This window comes from Miniopterus natalensis, chromosome 9, assembly GCF_054644295.1.
Source record: "Miniopterus natalensis isolate mMinNat1 chromosome 9, mMinNat1.hap1, whole genome shotgun sequence".
Taxonomy (NCBI): domain Eukaryota; kingdom Metazoa; phylum Chordata; class Mammalia; order Chiroptera; family Miniopteridae; genus Miniopterus; species Miniopterus natalensis.
Genome location: NC_142089.1, coordinates 29920933 through 29940597, shown reverse-complemented (window position 1 = coordinate 29940597; position 19665 = coordinate 29920933). Strand labels below are relative to the sequence as shown.

General features: G+C 53.8%; 1 protein-coding gene across 1 annotated transcript in view; it reads left to right on the top strand.

Moving 5' to 3' along the window:
- TTC39A (tetratricopeptide repeat domain 39A) overlaps positions 1-19665 on the top strand; it is a 31618-nt gene that overhangs the window by 5265 nt on the left and 6688 nt on the right. The window contains exons 2-12 of the mRNA XM_016214174.2: positions 3244-3375; positions 4225-4301; positions 5542-5609; positions 7342-7406; positions 9276-9375; positions 10807-10872; positions 12460-12568; positions 13056-13123; positions 13203-13262; positions 14044-14205; positions 18594-18685. Coding sequence (XP_016069660.1) covers positions 3244-3375; positions 4225-4301; positions 5542-5609; positions 7342-7406; positions 9276-9375; positions 10807-10872; positions 12460-12568; positions 13056-13123; positions 13203-13262; positions 14044-14205; positions 18594-18685 — 999 coding nt within the window. The remainder of the gene's footprint in view (positions 1-3243; positions 3376-4224; positions 4302-5541; positions 5610-7341; positions 7407-9275; positions 9376-10806; positions 10873-12459; positions 12569-13055; positions 13124-13202; positions 13263-14043; positions 14206-18593; positions 18686-19665) is intronic.

The window sequence follows — 19665 nt, the reverse complement described above, 5'->3', positions numbered from 1 at the left end:
AAGCCAGCCCTGGAATGCTTCCTGGAGGAAGTGACATTTAAGCTGAGATGGGCTGGTTGAGAAGGAGTCAGCCAGGTGGAGAGGATATTTCGAGGCAGAGAGAACAAATTGTACAAAGGCCCAGCAGCGATGGAGGGAGGGGCTGGTGTATTTGAGGGACAGACACTTGGCCTGGTTGCAGTGAGGGAGCTGAAGCAGGTCCCAGAAAGGAAAGGGCTGGGTAATGGAAGGTGGACTAGGGGAATGAATCCCCTAGAAGGTGCTTGGGCTGGAGAGGAGGGCAGTGAGGTGGGGTCTGAGAGGACCAGAAAGTGGAGGGGGCTTTAAGGAAGAGGAAGTGAGTAGAGAGGCTTGGAAGCAGGGGCCTGCCTGTCTTCCAGCCCAGAGCAGTCTTGCCCAGAGAGGCGGCCCTCAGACCTGGGGCCTTAGGCTGGGACTGAGGTGGGGGTGTGTCCTAGGAAGAGTCAGTGGGGGTTGGGCCAGAGTTGGGAGGCCCAGATGATGGGGACAGGGCTGGCTGACAAGTAGCTGACAAGGCCCTGAGCCTTGACTACTGGCAGAGGAAGGAAAGGCTGGAGGCCACTTGGGCTTAGCTGACCTCCAGATGGCCAAGGAGTCTCTGGTTCCAATACCACCTCTTCTGAGGGCTCTTCCAGTGCCCCCTCTCCTATCTTGATAGCTCTCCTGAACCCAGAAGGTGAAACCCCAGTGGGCATTATGTTCCATAGCTGGATCTGGCTCAGAGATGAGGGGTCTGTTGCTCCCAGGGGTCTGGATGCTGTAGGTGCAAGGAAGAAACTAACTTCCTTAGTTAGTTTCTGGGTGGAGTGCAAACTAACTAAACTTGGAGTGTCTGAAGTCAGGGAGGTTGTCGTACCTCTGTATCCCAAATCTCAGCCCATACCATAGTTGGGAAGCTTCCAGGTGGTGGGCTGGGGAGGGGCCAGGAGCACGTTGTGGCCTTGGGCCTCAAACTGGAAATTCCACTTTGCCTGCCAGCTGCCCAGGGGGGCTGTTCTTCCTTCTGGGCCCAGCACCAGACTGGGCTCAACAGGTGGGGCTGAGCGGGTGGGGCTGAGCACCTGGTCTCAGCCTGTTAGGGTGTGGTTTCGGGGGCAGAGAGGAAGAGAAAGGCAGGGGTTTGAGAATTAAAGAGGCCTGGTGGAAGGGGGTTATCTGGGGAGGCATGGGTCTGTGTGCTGCGAGAGAAACCCCTCTTCGAGGAAAAAGCTTTTATGTGGGGCAATGACCCATGACCCTGGCAAGACTTGGAGGGACTCACATTTATTGATCATCAGCAATATGGCCCTGGCCTGGGCATCCTATTTAAGCCACCCATAGTCCTGGGAGAGAAGGGTCATTGTATCCATTTTACAGAGTAGAAACTTGAGGCTCAGAGAGGCTACAAGACTTGCCAGAACCCCACAGCTGGTAACTGGCAAAGCCCAGGTTCCAACCTGTTTCTGAGAGACTCTGAAGCCCGTGTTCTGCCCCTACTGCAGGCCGTGCCCTCCTTTCCACAAGCCATTGCCCTCAGATTAAACAGTGCCAGCAAAGATCTGGGAGGTGTCCTGATAGCTACCGGGGCTGGTAGGGGTGGACTAGCCATTGGTTTCCTTCAAAAGTTTTGACTCCCTCACCTGAGGGTCACCCAGAAGTAAAAGAGCAGCTTAACTTACAAAGGTGTTTTGTGAATGAGAAAAGCAGGAAAATGGGTTAAGTCACGTGATTTCTAATAGCGCAGCCTATAAACACCTTCTTCATCCTCTTTGCCCTGAAGTTCCCAGCATAAGCCTGTCACTGAGGAGTTTCTTAAATAATTAACAAGGGGATAGAGAGGAGGGAGTGAAACCACCGCAGCACCTACTGTGTGCCAGGCAAGGGTACTCCCCAGCCAGCCCCACCTGGCAGGCCAGCATTATTGCCCCCATTTTGCAGAAACATAAATCAAGGGCCAGACACATTATGACTTCCCCCAGTACATCCCTCCTTGCCTGCTGCTCTCCCCATGTTAGACTAAGCATTCCCCACCCCACCCCAGCCCCAACATGCCCTTAGTGGAGGGAGCTGGAGGGGAAGGCTTCCTGCCTGAGGTAGGCTCGTTTTGTCCTGTACACTGCTGATGAGGACAGAGAAGCATCTCACACAAGCTCTGTCCCTCAGGTGCCCACAGTCTGAGGAGAGCTGTGCCTCTGCTGATATAAGTTCAGTGTGAGCCTTGCCGCAGGTATAGACACATGCTTCCTGAGGAGGGAGCCCTGGATTCCAGTGGCCTTGGAGGCATTTGAAAGCCTTGACAGTTAGGGGACATGAGAGGAAGGGAAGGGCATTTCAACCTGAGGGAACAGCATGTGCAAAGACCTGGGAGGAGGGAGAGTGTGGGATCTTCTTGAGGAAAGCATGTGCGGTTCATCTTGAATGCAACTGGATCACAGGGCAGAAGCAGAAGTGACAAGCCGACTGGGCTGGAGACGTGGGCAGGGCCTGCATTGTGTGGAGCCTCTGACCCAAGTGTTATCTCATGGGACGTGGAAACTGCGGAGGGTTTAACCCACGGGTGGGGAACGCCTGGCCTGAGGGCCGTATATGGTGTGCGAAATCATTTGGTCTGCCCCTGCCAAGGCAACTGCAGGCGGGACTCAAAATTCAATAAATCCAGGAGCTTTTTTCATAGCTAATTTTTAAGTTGATAATTTTGTATGGCCCAGGAATGATGTTATAAATATCCAAACAACCCTTGGCAGAAAAAAGGTTCCCCATCCGTGGTTTAACCAGAAGAGCGACATGATCAGATGGTGGAATAGAAGAGGCAGGAGGTGGGGGGCCAGTGAGGAGGCCTAGGGAACAAGCACTGGACAAGCCCAGGGGTGGGGCTGAGGACAGAAGAGATCCCACAGACAGGACTTGGGCTCTGCCTGTGGAAGGTGAGGCAGAAAGCTAGAGGCAGGACCTGGCTAAATGCAGGGAGGTTAGGCCTCAGGCCAATTTTGAGCCTTATAGCAGCCTTGTTGCTACTTTCTCTATGGAACAGAAGAGAAACTGAGGCTCAGATTTGGAAAGTCATTTAAAGCCACTCAGCTGGCATCCGAGGTCTTTAGACCTTGGGCAAGCCTCCCCCGCCCCTCGTTGGACCTCCCTTTCCCCCCATGCAGAATGGGAGAGGGAATGCTGGGGAGTTGGCACAGGGCCAGCTGTTTGTGGCATTCTAGGAGTTGACACTCTTATGTCCTTTCTCTCTGGCAGAACCAAGGAGAGCATGTACCACTCCCTGACATATGCCACCATCCTGGAGATGCAAGCTATGATGACCTTTGACCCTCAGGACATCCTGCTTGCTGGCAATATGATGAAGGAGGCGCAGTTGCTGTGTCAGAGGTCAGGCCATGGGACGGGCAGGCTGAGGGGTCATGAGGCCCCTCCTTCTGACACCCTGGCCTATCCCAGTGTCTAAAATGCCATTATGAGCGCTGCTGCTTTTGGCTAAGAGGATGTGTCCCCAAGTCCTAATAGCTGTCCGAGTCAGCACTGCCTCGGGAATCTTGTTGTCTGAGCCACTCACTGAGGGGCTCCCAGAGGCCAGGCCTGACTGGGAGGAGACAAATTCTGGCTGCCACTTAATAACTCTGACTTTGGGCAAGTCCCTCTGGGGATTTGACTTTCCCTATCTATAAAAGGGTTGTCATGGGGACTGAGTGAAAATACCCATCACAGGGCCTGTTATGTAACTGGTGTTCTGTGCATGTTAACTGCTTAAATTAATGGACCAATAGACCCTGAATGTTTGTGTGCAGGCGGTCGTTACTTATTGGGCACACAATCATGCTTGCCCTAGGCTAGGTTATGTGCCGGGTACTGACCACCCAGGGAATCATCAGACTCAGGCTAGTTTAATACTCTCACTGCCTGGTGTTACGACAAGCAAAAGCAGTGACATAGAGCATGATTCAGGGAAGCTCAAGGGGTTCTGAGGGTTCAGCTGGAGGAGCAAGGAAGGCTTCCTGGAGGAGGTGATTCCAGAGCTGGTTTGTGAAGATTGACTAGGAGCAGAGGAGGGAGAGGAGGTAACAGCAGGGCACGGGTGTGAGAAAGCCCTGGATTTGGGGGAGTTGCCAGGAGTTCAGTGTGTGTGGAGTCCTATGGGAAGGGCAGAAGATGTGGTTGGAGCCCACCTGGGACCCTCACATACCTTCCCTGAATGACCAGAGGCCCCTTTTTCCTCTTCAGGTACCGGAAGAAATCCTCAGTAACAGATTCTTTCAGCAACCTCATGCACCGCCCTACCATGGATCAATTCACGGAAGGTGTGGCATACAGATGTCCTCTCAACCCTGCTGGCTCCAGGCAGCCCAGTTTCAGGCCCTGGGCAGGGCAGGAAGGGGCAGTTATCCCCTCAGTTTTGCTGAGGGGGCTGAGCCCTGGCCTGATGCTGGGACACATATGGGCCAGACCTGGGGCCTTTTGAGGAGTGGCTCTCAGGTGAAGGGGGAGCGATTAGACCCTTGCCTGATGGCTTGGAAGTCCAGGAAAGACAATGCTGTCTTCAGGTCTATGTGCTCCACTCCTCAGGCCAGGGTGGGCTGAGCATCGTGTATGCAGTTAGGGCCGCTGGTTAATTATGGTAGTGACCTCATGTGCCCAGAGGGAATGTGGTTTTAGAAGCTGGCACACGGGACAGTGGAGCTGAAAGCAGTGGAAGAGATGGTCTGGGCTGCCGGAGCCGTGCGGTGTCTGTGCCCCATGTGGCAGTCCTGGAGGTGGCAGCGGGCAACCATGAACAATTTGGGGCTCTTCAATATCAGGGCAAATGGCTTTCCCCACCTTGAGAGCCCTAGAAGGTTCCAGCAAGAAACAGTGCATATGATTGTGCCATTCCCTCCTTCATACCTCCCATGGCTCCCTGCTGCCCACAGGACCAAATCTGGAATCCTCCACCAGTGCTCAAGGCCCTCTGCAAGCAGTCCTCTGCCCCTCCTTGTCTTTCCCTGGCCCCTCTCTCTCCTCACCTCACCCCCACTTCAACCTCCTGGGCCTCAGCTGTCCCTAAGCATCGGAGTTGTTTGGCTGCCCTGGGCCTCTTTCTAGAAAGCTATTCCTGCCTCATCCTTCATTACTTTTTCAACTCAAATGTCCCTTCTGAAAATGTTCCCTGACTACTGGGCTGTGTTAGGTCTCCTTCCCTGACTCCCACAGCTTCTTTTTACATTGGTTCACCCCAGTGCCTTCTCCTTGCCCAGCACCATCGGGGGGTTGGTGCAGAGCCATGGCGATGCTTGCAGAACAAGAGAGCAGGCTGAGGGCCCTGTGCTGATGTTCTGGGTGGTGGGGTCGGGGCCAGGTGGAAGACCAGGGAGCAGGAGATGTAAGCTAGTTCAGAATCGTGTGAGTGCTGCAGAACCTGACCTCGGTATTGGTGGAGGGGGATGAGAAGGGTGCTGACTCAGGCTCCCTTGGCCTTTTGGGAAGTGGGGGTGGGGAGAATTTGGCCCCAGCCTTCTGCCAAGAGTCCCAGGAGGCCCCGGGGCTTTGTTTTTCTCCCCACAGAGGAAATCCATGCTGAGGTCTGCTACGCAGAATGCCTGCTGCAGAGAGCTGCCCTGACCTTCCTGCAGGTAGGAACCCTCTACTCGTACAAGCAGCCTGGGGATTTCAGAAGATGGGTCTCCATGTCAAAGACAGAAGGGTCTTTAGCAGCCATGATCAGCCCCCTTGGGGTTCAAGAGAGGACTGAGGCTCAGTCACCCGGACACTTCCAGCCCTGGCTGGGCTCAGTGGTAGAGGTGATGGGCTTTATCCCTCCACACTGAGCACACGGCTCCATCACTACCAGCATTCACATCTACCTCGTGACTGCTGTTTTCCTGCTAAAGGTCACATGGGATGACAGGCGTTGTCACAAAGCCTGCTTTACACCTGACTTATTGGAAAGCAAGTTGACTCGATTCATGAAAAAGTTGACTTGTAGCATCTACAACAGGCTTTGCGAAAACATTACAGCTATGTGGTTTTTACATACCTTACACACACTGCATGTTTGTCTTTATGTACGTTTACATATATTATCTAATCTTCATCTCACAGGCTTGCAAAAGGGAGGGTCTGAGGGAAGGTGCCACTTTCCTAAGGTCACGTGGTTAGCAAATGGCAGGGCTGGGATTTGAACCCAGGTCTGTCGGAGTAGGAGCCCATGCTCCTTACCACACAATGGTAATTATGAGACCATCGCCTCATGATTTTACCAAAAAGTCTGGGTTATAATTATCACACATAATCATCATGTAAATATGCATATGAGTGTGGGAAAGCACACATAAATTTTGTTGTTGGGGTGCTGTTTGTTTTTGTTTGCCGTTTTTCTATCTTTTTGGACCTCTAGTGATTAGAACTGGATTACTCCTAATCCTTCATTAGGATCACTGTAATAGTTGCACCATGAATGGCCTTTTATTTTATTTGTTTATTCTAGTATCACACATGATAAGTAAACACTCACAAACTTCCCACCCAACCAAGAACGGAACACTGCTACCAAGTCTCCTCCCCTCTGGGCCCCTCCCCACCCTGCGCCCTGCCTCCCTGCACAGGAGGAAACCATAGCTAGAGTTTTGTTTGTCACCCCAACCCTCTTTTTTAAAAACTAGCTTTCTCATCTGACTCGCGTCTGAACAGCATATTGTGTTTTAGTTGGCGTCAAGCTTTCGTAAGGCCTCCAGCTGTGCGGGACTTGCTTTCTTCGCACAGTCCTTTGTGGCTGCGTGGTGTTCCTTCGGGGAATACACCAGCCTGTTCATTCTCGCGCTCAAGGGCATTTGGGTTGATTCTGGTTCTTGGCTGCTTTGAGCAGCAGCGCTGTGCACACTCTTGAAGGTGACTTCCACAGCCCATGTTCATCCAGTTCAGGAGTGGAACTGCAGGGTGGGCTGTCGGTATTAGGGCTTTAAATTACAAATGTGATAAAAACACAAACAATCCAAACGAACGCCCGTCTTCCTTTCCCACATTCCTCCACCTGGAGGAGGCACTGTGAACCGCTCCTGAATCGTGGGGAGCATCTCCTCCAGGCCTTTCTCCAAGCACATAGTATGCGTACATGCAAGGCTGGTAAAGGGGGGTTGTAGTCAAGCCCTGGGCATTTTGGAGGTCTTGTTTGGTAAGCAAGACCCTCATCTCAAGTCCCAAGGGTAGGGAGAGGTGGTTTGGCTGACCTCTGACCCCATTCCCACGGGGACCCCTCATAGAGCTGGACCCAGGGAGGGGAAGGCAGGGCCCATAGCCTTTTACGATCTTTCTCAAGCCTCTGGCTACCCACCCAGGCCCAGCTCTGAGCATCTCTCCCTCCTGCAGGATGAGAACATGGTGAGCTTCATCAAGGGCGGCATCAAGGTTCGAAACAGCTACCAGACTTACAAGTGAGTGGGGCCAGCTGGGGGCCTGGGGCACAGCACCTGCTACCTTGTGCCCCTCAGGCTGCTCTGTGGGAGGCAGGAAGCCTAGAATGCTGTGTGACCTCAGGCAGATTTCTGCACCCTCAGGATCTTAGCTTTCTGGAATATTATTCCCCTGGTTTTCCTGGGTGTACCTGTTGGTTCCCCTGAATGCTTACTCTGTGCCTGACCTTGAACTAGGGGAACATAAGACACAGATTCTGCACAAACACCTTGGACTGGTGGGGGAGGAACACAGCAGCAGAACTCCTACACCTCCAGTAAGGCTCAGTCCAAATGCCACTTTCCCCATGAAGCCTTCCTTCACCTCTCCCAGTACATAGTGATGGTGTCCACAAAGCTCCCACCCCCCTCTTAAGATGGGTGTTACCCAAGCGCCAAATCATTTCATCTCAGCACTGGGCAAGGCATAGGCCATATTTATGGGTGAAAGAATGAAGACTCAATACAGAGCACTTTCACCTAACATGGTACCACAAACATCCAGCATTCCAAAATCCAAAAAGCTCTGAAAGCTCATCCGCCCCCCCGCCCAGGTTTGGCATCAAAAATCATTTTCCATTAAAAGTTGACTTGAGACTATTTATCATCTCTATTTCCCCCATTTAATATGACCATATCCCAGCGGAGATATTTTGCGTTTGACTGTAGGGTACTGCTGGGTGTAACGCACCATGCAGTATGTGGGCACCGCATACTTTGTGGGTCTGTGCTGGAATCTTGAGAGGGGAACCAGAGCAGCGTTCTGGCTCCTCCAGTCTCCCCACCAGCTGCCGGAGTGATGTTTCCAAAGCACAAACCTTGTCAGGTCACCCTCTGCCAAGTCCTGAGGCTCCTCTTGCTCTTAGAATAAATTCCCCGGTCATTGCCAAGTCATTCCCGAGAGCCCCACTGCCCTCCTTGCCCCATTTCCCACCCTGTTCCGCCTCCGACATTTAGGCACGCCTTCAGTTCTTCAAACATGTTAAGCTCATTCCTACCTCACGGCCTTTGGACATGTTCTCTGCCAGGAACACTCTTTCTGTGCCAGGCTCATTCCTACTCATCCCTTGGTTTTCAGCTCAGATGTCAGCTCCTGAGGGAAGACTTCCCTGAACCCAGACCAGATCAGGCCCTGGGACCTTCTTTGAGGCCCTTCTTACCTACACAGTGACTCGATGGGGGTCAGTCTCCTAGAGTGGGAGACTTGGGAGGGCAGCAGCTCATGGGGGGAGGGAAGAAGGCAGGCGCCTCTTCAAAGCCTCTGTCCTGTCCCAGGCAGGCTGTGATAGTGGCTTTGTACGCTGGTGGCCAGGGGAAAGAGGGCTGGATTCTTCTAACCAGGAGACTGCAGGAAGACTTCTGGAAAGGGGGTGTTAGAGTTAGCTCAGTGGTTCTCAACGGGGTAATTTTGCCCCCAATGAGACATTTTGGTTGTCACAACTGGCATCTAGTGGGTGGAGGGCAGGGATGCTAGTAAACATCCTATGATGCACAGGACAGCCCCCTCACCCCAAAAAAGAATGATCTAGACTAAAATGTCAGTAGTGCCGAGATCGAGAAAGTGTTTTAGACAAAATGCAGGGTACAAGCAACTTCCTAGATGTTGGACAAGGAAGGTGAGCTATGGCTGTTATGACTGAAATTTAGGGGAGGAGAGTATGTTATTAGGGTGGGAGATGTGGTTGGAAACTCCTGAATATCAGCTTTCTGGATTGCTGGAACTGTTATAATTCTACCACCAGTGAGCTCTGAGATCAGCTGGGAATGGGGCAACGTTAGGCCCAGCTGGAATGGCCCCCAACGTTAGGCCCCCAATATGTGGCTGAAACAGGACTTTGCTTCCCTCTGCAGGGAGCTGGACAGCCTCGTGCAGTCCTCACAATACTGCAAGGGGGAGAACCACAGGCACTTTGAAGGAGGTGTGAAGCTTGGCGTGGGCGCCTTCAACCTGGTGAGTGGGAGTGGCCCTCCCATGTCCACAGTGTCTGGGCTCAAGATTAATCTTCCTTCACATCCCAGCTCCACACACGGCCTTTGCTGAGCTCCTGGCCCTGTGCCAACGCTGGGCCCAGCGATGAAGCAAACATGGTGCAGCCTGGGGGACTCACAGCTGGGATGGGAGTGGGGTGGGCGCAGGCACTGGCTCCAGGGTCCCTTCTGTGCATTTCTTCCCAGGTCAAGTTGAAAGCTTAAAATCTACCATAGTGCCAGTATTTATAGCATTAGAAATTGACAATAAATCAGGGCCTTTTCAGCCCTGGAGAGCTGGTGGTTAAACATTGACCAGTGGCAGGGAAGGAGACAGGCCCGGAAACAGCTGGTAACCCACAGGGACCGGGGAGAGCCAAACTCCTTCCTGGGGGAGTTGGGGAAGGTTTCATGGAAGGGGTAGTATTTGAGCTGGATCTTGAAGCATCCATAGGTGGGGGGAGTTTTCCGGGCAGAGGAGGGCATTCTAGGTTGAAGGAACAGTGTGAGTTGAGGCAGGGAGTCTAAGAAGAGCTGTGCCTGCTCCAGGGACATGCCCAAGGGAACTGCTTGTGGACAATTTCCTCTCCTAGCCTGAGGGCCTTTCCAAAAGTGTGTGTGTGATGGGGTAGGGGATAAGGGGTGGGAAGCTCTCTCTCCACTTCAGGCAAAGCCTCGTTGTTCCAAGAGCAGGCCTTGGGGTGGGGGTCCCTGCTGCACTCTGAGTTCCAGTTTCCTCATATGTAAAATGGGAGCAGGGATCCCAGGCCAAGTGCTGAAAAATACAGCTGCAAAGTGCATTGGCTGCTTTAGCACGTTATAGCCAGACCGTCTTGGGTTCAAGGACTGGCTCCACTTCTGATGAGCTTTGGGGCCTTGGACATGGCCTATCACTTACCTGTACCTCTGTTTCCCCATCTGTCAAACGGTTCAGTAAACCCTACTGTGCAGGGCTATTCTGAGGATCAAATGCAATGACGGAGCCCCTGGTGCAAAGTAGGGCTTCAGTGTGATAATGACGACAGTAGCCGACTATTATGTGCAGCCCCTTCTATGTTCCCAGGGGACATGCCCAAGGGAAGCCCTTCTATGTGCTTTACATAGATTAATTTGATCCATCTGCACAGACCCCTATTCAGTAGGGGCTATTATTATTTCCATTTTACAAATGAGGGAACTGAGGCATAGAGAGGATATATAACTTGCTCAAGGTGACCCATCTGGGAGTGGTGAGACCAGGGTTTGGATGTAGTCTGCTCCTGTCGTGCTGTAATACCTCTCTGTCTGGGGAAGCTGGCTTTCCAGGAGACCGGGGGCATTGCAGACATGGGGCCTGCACCCCAGGGTTCTGGAGGTTTGGGGAGTGGGAACGGCAGCCTGCCCTTCCATGTGCCCACCTACCTCTGTCCTGCAGACGCTGTCCATGCTTCCTACTAGGATCCTGCGGCTTCTGGAATTTGTGGGATTTTCAGGAAACAAGGTAACTGCCTGCTTTCTGGGCCCCTCAGCCCCCCCCGCCCCAGAAGACCTGAAGCAAGACCCTTCCCCTGGGACCATCTGGGACATGCTCAAGGGAAGCCCTACTATGCATCAGGCCTTGAGAGTGGAAACCAGACTCACTTTACTGAGGCTTTACTGAGGGCAGGAACCTGAGTACCAGATAGCAGATCGGGGAGGGCTCCCTGGTGGAGGAGGCCTGGTGTGAGGGAAGGAGCATTGGCCTAGAAGTCATCATCCCCTTCTCCCTGTAAGTCTGAGCCTCTTTTCAGTAAAACAAGGGGCTTTTTTAAGACCAGGTCAGTGTTTCTCAAACTTGAACTTTTTCTGGCCCTTGCTGATTTTTGCCATGTCTATATTATTATTACTTAGATATTATTTTTCTCAAAAGTAGCTCATAATTTTTACTTAAGCTTATTTAAAGTAAATATACAACATAGAACACCTATATTATTTGGCATGATAAGAGCACAATCATAACTAAGTACTATGAGGACCAAAGTCTTACAAAAGCCCAGCTGGATTGCATGGTCTGCCAAGGCTATTCCCTTCATGAGGAAGGGAGCGCAGAGCCAGAGCCATGTTGGGCACGCACCAGCACAGGGCTGAGGTGTCTCCTGGACACCGTCAGATGGACAGAGAACTAAGGAGGGAAGGCCTTGCATGGGACCCTCTGCTTCCTGACACCTGTCTGCAGACCTCTGAAATCTTTGTTGCCACCTGTAGTCCACGGCCCAGACCAGGAAACACTGGCCAGAGGCTCTGAAGGTCCCTTTCAGTTTTGTTTTCTTAAGAAGGCCCTTGGGTTGGGAGTAGGATTTCAGGATGATGATGGCAGGGAAGAGCGGGAGGAAGGCCAAGAGAGGGGACAGCATGGCCTGCCTGGCCAAGGAAAGAGGGTGACGAGGCCAGAATGGAGAGACCTCCAGCACCATCTCCAACTCTGACTTTATCCTGAAAGCAGGGAGCCGTGGAGGGTTTGCAGGGGAGGCAGGTCAGATTTGTATAGTAGAGAAAACAAGAACACCCTGGAGGATAGTCTGCGAGGCAGAGCCTGCAGACAGGGATACAAGTAGGGCCTGGCCTCTTGCTCCTTCCCAGTCAGGCTCTGGAGCCTTCTCCTCCAGGAAGCCTTCCCAGACCACAGTCCTCATGATCCCTTCTGTGCCCTGAGCCTGTGGTTAGGATTATCTGCCTCCCTGTCATTCCTCATCCCCTTACCAGACCTGGGTCTGCTCAGGGCCTCAGCACCCACCACAGGCCAAGCAGGTGAATAAAGGGAGGGATGGGTGACGGGCTGTTGAGGAGGTGGGGACACCCAGCCCAAGACTTTGCGCTGGCCTTGGCAGCAGTGTGTGCCCCACCCAGGAAAGCGGCCCAGGCACCAAGAGGGGTAGCCCCTTGCACAGCCTGGGGGAGCTGCCCCGCCTCCTGGGCCTAGAGCTGCCCCCTGCCCGCAGCTCCAGCAGCGCTGCCCTCACGGCTGTCCATGACCTCCAAGCCCCTGTCCCTCCCTGGCCCCAGGTGGGCCCTAGGGAGCGCTGGCCTCAGCCTGCCCCCTTGTCCCCAGGACTATGGGCTACTGCAGCTGGAGGAGGGGGCCTCGGGGCACAGCTTCCGAGCCGTGCTCTGCGTCATGCTGCTGCTGTGCTACCACACCTTCCTCACCTTCGTGCTCGGTAAGCGTGCTCCTGGGGCCAGTGCGGGGTGCCTCGGGTATGGGCAGGGGTCGTGGGGGTGAGGGACTACACACGCTGACTGGGCCCGAGACTGGGGGTGGGACACTGAAACCACAAACAACAGAGCCACGCCAACTGTCCTGAGGCCTGCTGACCACTTACTTCCTCAGAGTTTGACTGGGTTCCAGCCTCAGTTTTCTCCTCTGTGAAATGGGAATGTTCATGCCCACCTTGTAGAGGGTGTGAGGACACTGTAGGAGGCTCCTTGGGCTTCTGGGCACGGACTCTTAGTTATTGAGCCCTGGGATATGCTAGGGTGACATCTGCACTATCTTATTTCATCTTCACATCTTTCTGGAGATAGAAGAGTGTTATCCCCATTTCACAGTGGGGGAAACAGAGGCCCTGAGGAGCCCCTGGTAGGCGCTGGGAGGATCACAGGAGCTGGTGGTGGCAGTGACAGGTGTTGTACCCCTACCTCCTTCAGGCACCGGGAACGTCAACATTGAGGAGGCAGAGAAGCTCTTGAGGCCCTACCTGAAGCGGTACCCTAAGGTGAGCTCCGCCTCCTGCGCCATCCCCCCACCACCATGAGCGACCCAGGGCTCCTGGACCCACACTGGTTTCTTTGCAGGGCGCCATCTTCCTGTTCTTTGCAGGGCGAATTGAAGCCATCAAAGGCAACATTGACTCGGTGAGTAAGGGGATACCCCCGGCCAGCGGGAAGTGAGACGCACAGACATGCTCAGGGACAGGGCCTGCTGGGAGCGGGAGAAGCACTGCTAAGGCAGTCTGGGAAGTCAAGGGAGGAGGTGGCATTTGTGGGTAGGATTTTGACAGGGAGAAAAGGAAGTGCCGGAGTGTGGCAGGAACATGGGAAGACACTTACTCAGGGAGTGGTGACAGGCTGGAGCCTGGGGAGTGCAGTGGAACCTGGTGCCAGGAGGTGAGGGCTACATAGGTGAGGGAGCCATCCAAGGGGCTGGAGAGGGGAGGGTCACAGTCCAGGCAAGACCCTGGCACTGAGCCAAGGCCCAGGATGGACTCTGCAATGGGGAGTCCTGGGGTCTCCCGCTGGCCTGGCTGTGGCTCCTCAGGGAGCAGGACAGATGCCCCAGGTCCAGGCTACTTCCTAGTAGCTACTGAAATCTTTGGAGTTTGCTCCAAAGCACAGATATTATATCATTTTAAATTAACACTTTCCACTGCCTGTTCTCCCTGTATTACAGCTCTGTGCTGTCCTTTCACTGTGTGACTGAGAGACTAGAGCCCCAGAGAGGGGCACTAACTGGGCCCAAGGCCATGTAAGACTCAGGGTATAATCAGGACTGGAAGCCAATCCCCTGGCACAGGGCTAGACCGCCGTGTGCTGGGGGAGGCTGGGCCTGCAGCGGAGTTGGGCGGATGCAGAGGGTGCAGAATGGGGCGGGCATGGGCCTGGGCACCAGCCGAGGCTGACCAGCAGGTGCCCACAGGCCATCCGGCGCTTTGAGGAGTGTTGTGAGGCCCAGCAGCACTGGAAGCAGTTCCACCACATGTGCTACTGGGAGCTGATGTGGTGCTTCACCTACAAGGGCCAGTGGAAGATGGCCTACTTCTATGCCGACCTGCTCAGCAAGGAGAACTCCTGGTCCAAGGTGGGCTCACATCAAGTGCTGGGGGACATTGGGGGGGCCAGGTCAACCCAGATTGGCCCTGCAGCCCTAGACCAAAGGCTGAACACAGATGTCCCAGCTGGAATTTAAACAGAGCCATAACTTCTAATAGGACTCAGGGTTGGAAGGAACTAAAGACTTTGAGGAACAGAGAAACTTCAGAGCTATAATGTGTCAGGATTTTTAGTCACAAGGGACAGAAACGTGGCCTACACTGCCTAGGTGAGTGCTGTCGAGTAGAACCTTCTGCTTTGGTGGAAATTCCTGCATCATCCAATACGGTAGCCACCAGCCACATGCCCACACTGAGCACCTGAAATGTTCCTAGTGCAACTGGGAAACCGAGTGTTTTCAATTTTATTTCATTTTAATTCAAATTTAAATTTTAAAAGTCGCATGGGCTAGTGACCACTGTATTGGACTATGGGAGTTTAGAACACAAAGGCTCATTGGTTCATACAACAGAAAATTCTAGGCAAACTGACTTCAGGTAGGGCTGGATCCAGGAATTCAAATGATGTCATCTGGGCTTGGTTTTTCCACCTGTGACTGTGCTCTCCTCTATGACATCTTTGTTGGACAGGCAGGTTCTCTTCATGTGACAGGCAGGGTGCCCATGGGCTGCCTGCCCCTAACTCGCATCTTCCCTTTGGTTTCAACTGAAGCCCCACGACAGAGCCTCATTCGTCTGGCATGTCAGTGCCTGGAAACGGGGGTGGGAAGACTGATGGATGGGGAGCAGAAGAAGGGTGGTTCCCAGAAGAAAAGTGAGGTGATGTCCCCGAAAGAAGCATTGGGGGGTGGGGGTGGGTGGATTAAAGAGATGCCATCTAGGCAAAACAAAGCAAAACAGGTACCCACTGTAGGTGAAAACATAACATCCAGGTAAGTGGGGAAATAAGGATTAGCCATTGTCGCCATAGTAGTGATAGCACAGAATTCTGAACAAAGAGTTTTAGAATCCTCTAGATCATCAGAGAGCATCAATCTGGTATTGGCAAATACATAGCACATGTGTCCCAATGTCCTTAAGTCCCTATTTCTCACCCCTCCCACCTCTGTACAGAAGTCCTTCTTCAGTACCCCTGCCTGGGGACCAAGCTGAAAGGAAATGCCCTGGGGCTGGGGCCTGTGGGGCTGGGGGAAGGGCAGGCTTTTCCTGAGCTCTCACCGAGTGCCCAGCACTTGCCATTTCTTCCACACTGCACCCAGTGAGGTAGAAGTTATCTCCAATGGGCACACAAGGGCCACTGTGGCTAAGAGAGGGTATGTGGCTTTCCTGGCCCACATGGCTGTTGGTGACAGATACTGGATTTGAAGGCACCTCTGTGTATCTCAAAGGCCTGTGCTTTTCCCTTGTTGGAGGCACAGCTTGCCCTGAGACCACTCTGCTAGTAAAGGTTCCTCCTCAGGCCCAGCCTCTGTGGGCCCGGCCCTCATTCCTCAGCACTTCCCACTCCCAATAAGAGAACAGACTTAGGGAACCTTTTTGAACAAGTGACCTAGAAGCCTTCCTGTGGAGTAAGTGGGTGGCTGGGTCTACCCACAGGGGAAAGAGGTGGTGGTGGGGGTGCACACAGCTGCTGAGGGGAGGGCCAGGCCTCCCAGGTGTCAGGAAGTCTGGCTGTGAGTCAGCTCAGTCTCTAGCTTGCTGTGTGACTTTGGAGTGGTCACCCCCTCTCTCTCCAGCACTTTCCTCAGAAGGGTTTCCTGTGAAAGTGGGGGTTGTAGAACCCTGAGTTCGGGGGCCTCATTCATTCCTAATCTCCAGTCTTTGGTCACCACAGAGTCCACTAACTTTCAGCTCTAGGGGCTTGGCCTGTGGTTATTGCATCCCTCTCTGCCCTGTGGAGCCTTTGTGTTTCCCTCAGCTTGAGATGGCCAGAAATTAGGTGGTGACAACTGTGGGCTTAGTGCTGCAATGGGGGAAACCAAGGGGAGCTCAGAGGCAGCTCTGGGCAGCACAGCCACAAAGACAAGGGAGGCTTCTGGAAGAAGAGACATCTGAGCCAAGTTTTGAAGGGGGAGGAATTAAGGTGGAGAATGGAGGAAGTAAAAGGACACCCCAAGCCAAGAGAACAGAAAAGTCAAAGGCTCGGAAGCCAGGGTGCTGCTAAAAGGTTCTGTGTCACCAGGTGAAGGTTTGGTTTATGGGTAGAAGTGTAAGGGACTGTGGAGAAACCATCCCCTTTAAGCCACTTGCTGTAGCTTCTTGAAGACAGGACTGACTGCACAAGCTCTGGTAGAGTAATCCAGAAATATTAATGTGTGGAATCAATGGGCAAATAGTCTGATAACCCTGGGGAGACAGGACTTCCATCAGAGGCGGCGGCTGCTGCTTTCCATCAGTGTGGCCCCATAATATCCCTTGATAACGTGATGCCCATGGGTGTCACAATCAATTCTAGGCCACTGCATCCACCCCACCTCCTGGTAACTCAAGGGGGGTGAGCTGTTGGGGGGCTGTTAGAGCAAGCCAGTGGGTAAGTGTGGCAGAGAAGGAACAATGACATCCTAGGCAGAGGAAAAATAGAGGGAAAGGCCTGGGGTGAGTTTAAGGGGTGATGGGGAGTAATTGGCAGAAGAGGAGCCAGAAAAGCAGGTCACTGGGGGCCCTACGTGGCTGTTTGGGCTTTAGTCTGACAGTGAGGGAGCCCTCGATGCTTGGGCTTAGATTTGGGCTTTAAGAACTCCCTCCTGTAGGTGCTGGGCACCCTGGCCTGAGGCTGAGTGCCTCTGATGTATTCTGGAAACAGCCGAATGATGTGAGGGAGGGGGAAACAGTGGGAGAGGAGACTGGAAAGGAAACTGGGGGAGACTGGGTGGGGCCTCGCAGGCCATGAGAGGGGGTGTGGGCTTTATCCGACGTGTGATGGGACAGCGTGAGAGCACTTCAAGGATAGACTGATGTCATTTGATGTAAAAAGATCTGACTGGCATGGTGTGGGAATGGCTTGCAGGGGGCAGGAGTGGGAGCAGGAAGATCGGTGAGGAGACCATATAAACGAGGGCACTAGAAAGACATCCCTGGTGGCCTGGAGCAGGGAGCCGTGTGGAGGCTGGTGCAGTAATTGAGGTGACAGCGCGAGTCCCGTGGGATTCAGAGCTGGATGGGAGGTAAAATTGTAAGGACTTAGTGACTCAGAGCCAGGATGGGGAAGAGGGAGAAGGCAGGGGTGACACCAGGAATTCCAATGCGGGTTTCAGCCAGGGGAGATTCTTCCCACCACACCCCACAAAAACCAGCTGTTCTGCATTTTGTGAAGGGCGGACTGAGGTGCTGAGGTCAGGGTAGAACTGGAAGTAGCCCTGGGCTTCAGCACGGGTGGGGCTGCCAGGTGGAGGCTGCCTTCCACCTTCCCCAGAGACTAGCCTCCAGGATGTCCTGCTCCGGTTCCCCCACCCACTGCACTTCTTTCTGGGCTAATGGCAGGTAGTTCCTTGGCAGCAGCCCCGGTGGCAGGAGCTGTGGTTCAAGGCTTGGCCACTGGGGGGCAGCACAGAGCCAGGCTCCTCTGGCACTGGACTTAGGAGAAGGGGCGCAGCTCTCAGGATGTCTGGGGGGGGGGTGGGTCTGCACAGCTGCACCTTCCCTATCAGGGGCGGCTGTGGATCCAGTGGACAAGGTCTTTAAAGGCACACAAGCCTGGGGTCACTCCCAGCTCTGCCCCCAGCAGCTCTGAGGTCCCAGGAAGCAAAGGGTGGGCACAGATTCCTTTCTGGCATTGTCTTTGGGATCGAGTGACGTGATGTAGGTAAAGCGCCCAGCACACAGCAAGGCGGTTCCGCCAAGGGATCCTGAACTGAGCCCTGACCCCGGGTCCGGCGCCCTCTTATGGCCTCACACACACCCTTTCTTTCATGCATCCCATACTTTATGCTACCTATTTGTGCCTCGGTCATTCACAGGCTCTGCTCAGGCTGTTCCCCTTGCCCGGAAAGTCCATCCTCAGGGTCCCTGTGAATCTTCCTGCCGGCCTCCAAGGGCCCAGTCTGAAGCAATTGCTTCCCAGGAGCCCCTGCTGCCCGCCCTTGTGCCTCCGCCCTCAGCGCCGGCTGTGCGCCCCCTCGTTGCTTGACTCGCGCTCCCAGTTGCTTCAGAGCGGAGAGGGGGCAGCTGCTTTGACACGGCCCGTCCTGGATTTAACATCCAGTTCAAGTCCTCAAGTTGCCTCAGCTCCCTTTCTCCCCTGGGGCCTGGGGATAATGTTAGCACCTACGCTGGGCCAAATGAGGTATTTGTGCCAAATGAGGTGCCACGTGGGTTGTGGCTTCCTCGGCCGATTCCAAGGGCAGCGACGGGCCTGCAGCTCGGCCAGCCTCCAGCTGGGGCCTCCGCACGCGCCCGACTCCTGCTCTGCCTCTCACAGGCCACCTACATCTACATGAAGGCTGCCTACCTCAGCATGTTTGGGGAGGACGACTACAAGCCGTTTGGGGACGACGAAGTGGAGTTGTTTAGGTGAGTCCTACCGCTGCACCCCCGTCTAGGCCTCAGCCAGGCTCCATCCAGACACCCCGGGCTGTGGGCACAGGGAAGGAGGCCGTGGGGCTGTCCTCACCCCTGGCCCTGAGCTCCCTGACCCTCCCCCAGGGTTCCCCACATGCCCGTCGTTCCCGTCCATCGCCACCTTCTGCTGCGGCTGCCGCTTGTTAGAGCCCTAGGAATCTGTTCAGAGCTTTCTTCCACCAAAGTGGTTTTGTCAACATCCTTTCCACTGAGCCTCTTTCGTCAGGTCAGTAGGACAGATGTGGACGCTGAGGTCCAGAGACGTCACTTCTGCTGTGTTAACCTGATACCACTCAGAGAAGCACAGTAACGAGCCAAAGAGTTGGATCAAATAAACAGGATTAAATCGGCCTTTGCCATTTCTTATCTGTGTCACCTTGGACAATTTCAGCATCGATAAAATGGGAATAACCTCTGCCTTGCAGGGTTGCTCTGCTAATCAAATAGAGAATATATTTAAAGGGCCTGGTGTAGGGCCTGGAGCCATTAAACGGTGGCTGTTTTTATTCTTACCTGTGCTGCTCTGTTTGCCTTCTGCAAAGGGTCCAGAGCAGGGCCCAGCCTTGCAGGTTGAGAATGGAGCCTAGGGCCTTCCTCCAGTTGTGGTGAGGGTTGGCCTTGAAATGGGGGTAACCTGAGCTTCTGGGGCTACCAATGTCATAGTCATAGGGCATCTATCATTTACTGAGTGCCTGTTTCTCCATCTCACATGACTCTACAAGAAAGCCTACAAGGGTAAGTATCTGTTGGGGGGAAGATAATTTCCCCTCTATTCTTCTAGGTTTTTGGCTTAACCCCCCCACTCCCATAATAAAAGGCAGATTAACAGGAGGAAAACATGCCTTGGCCGGTGTGGCTCAGCAGTTAAAGTGTTGGCCTGTGCACTGAAGGGTCTCGGGTTCGATTCCCAGTCAAGGGCACATACCTGGGTT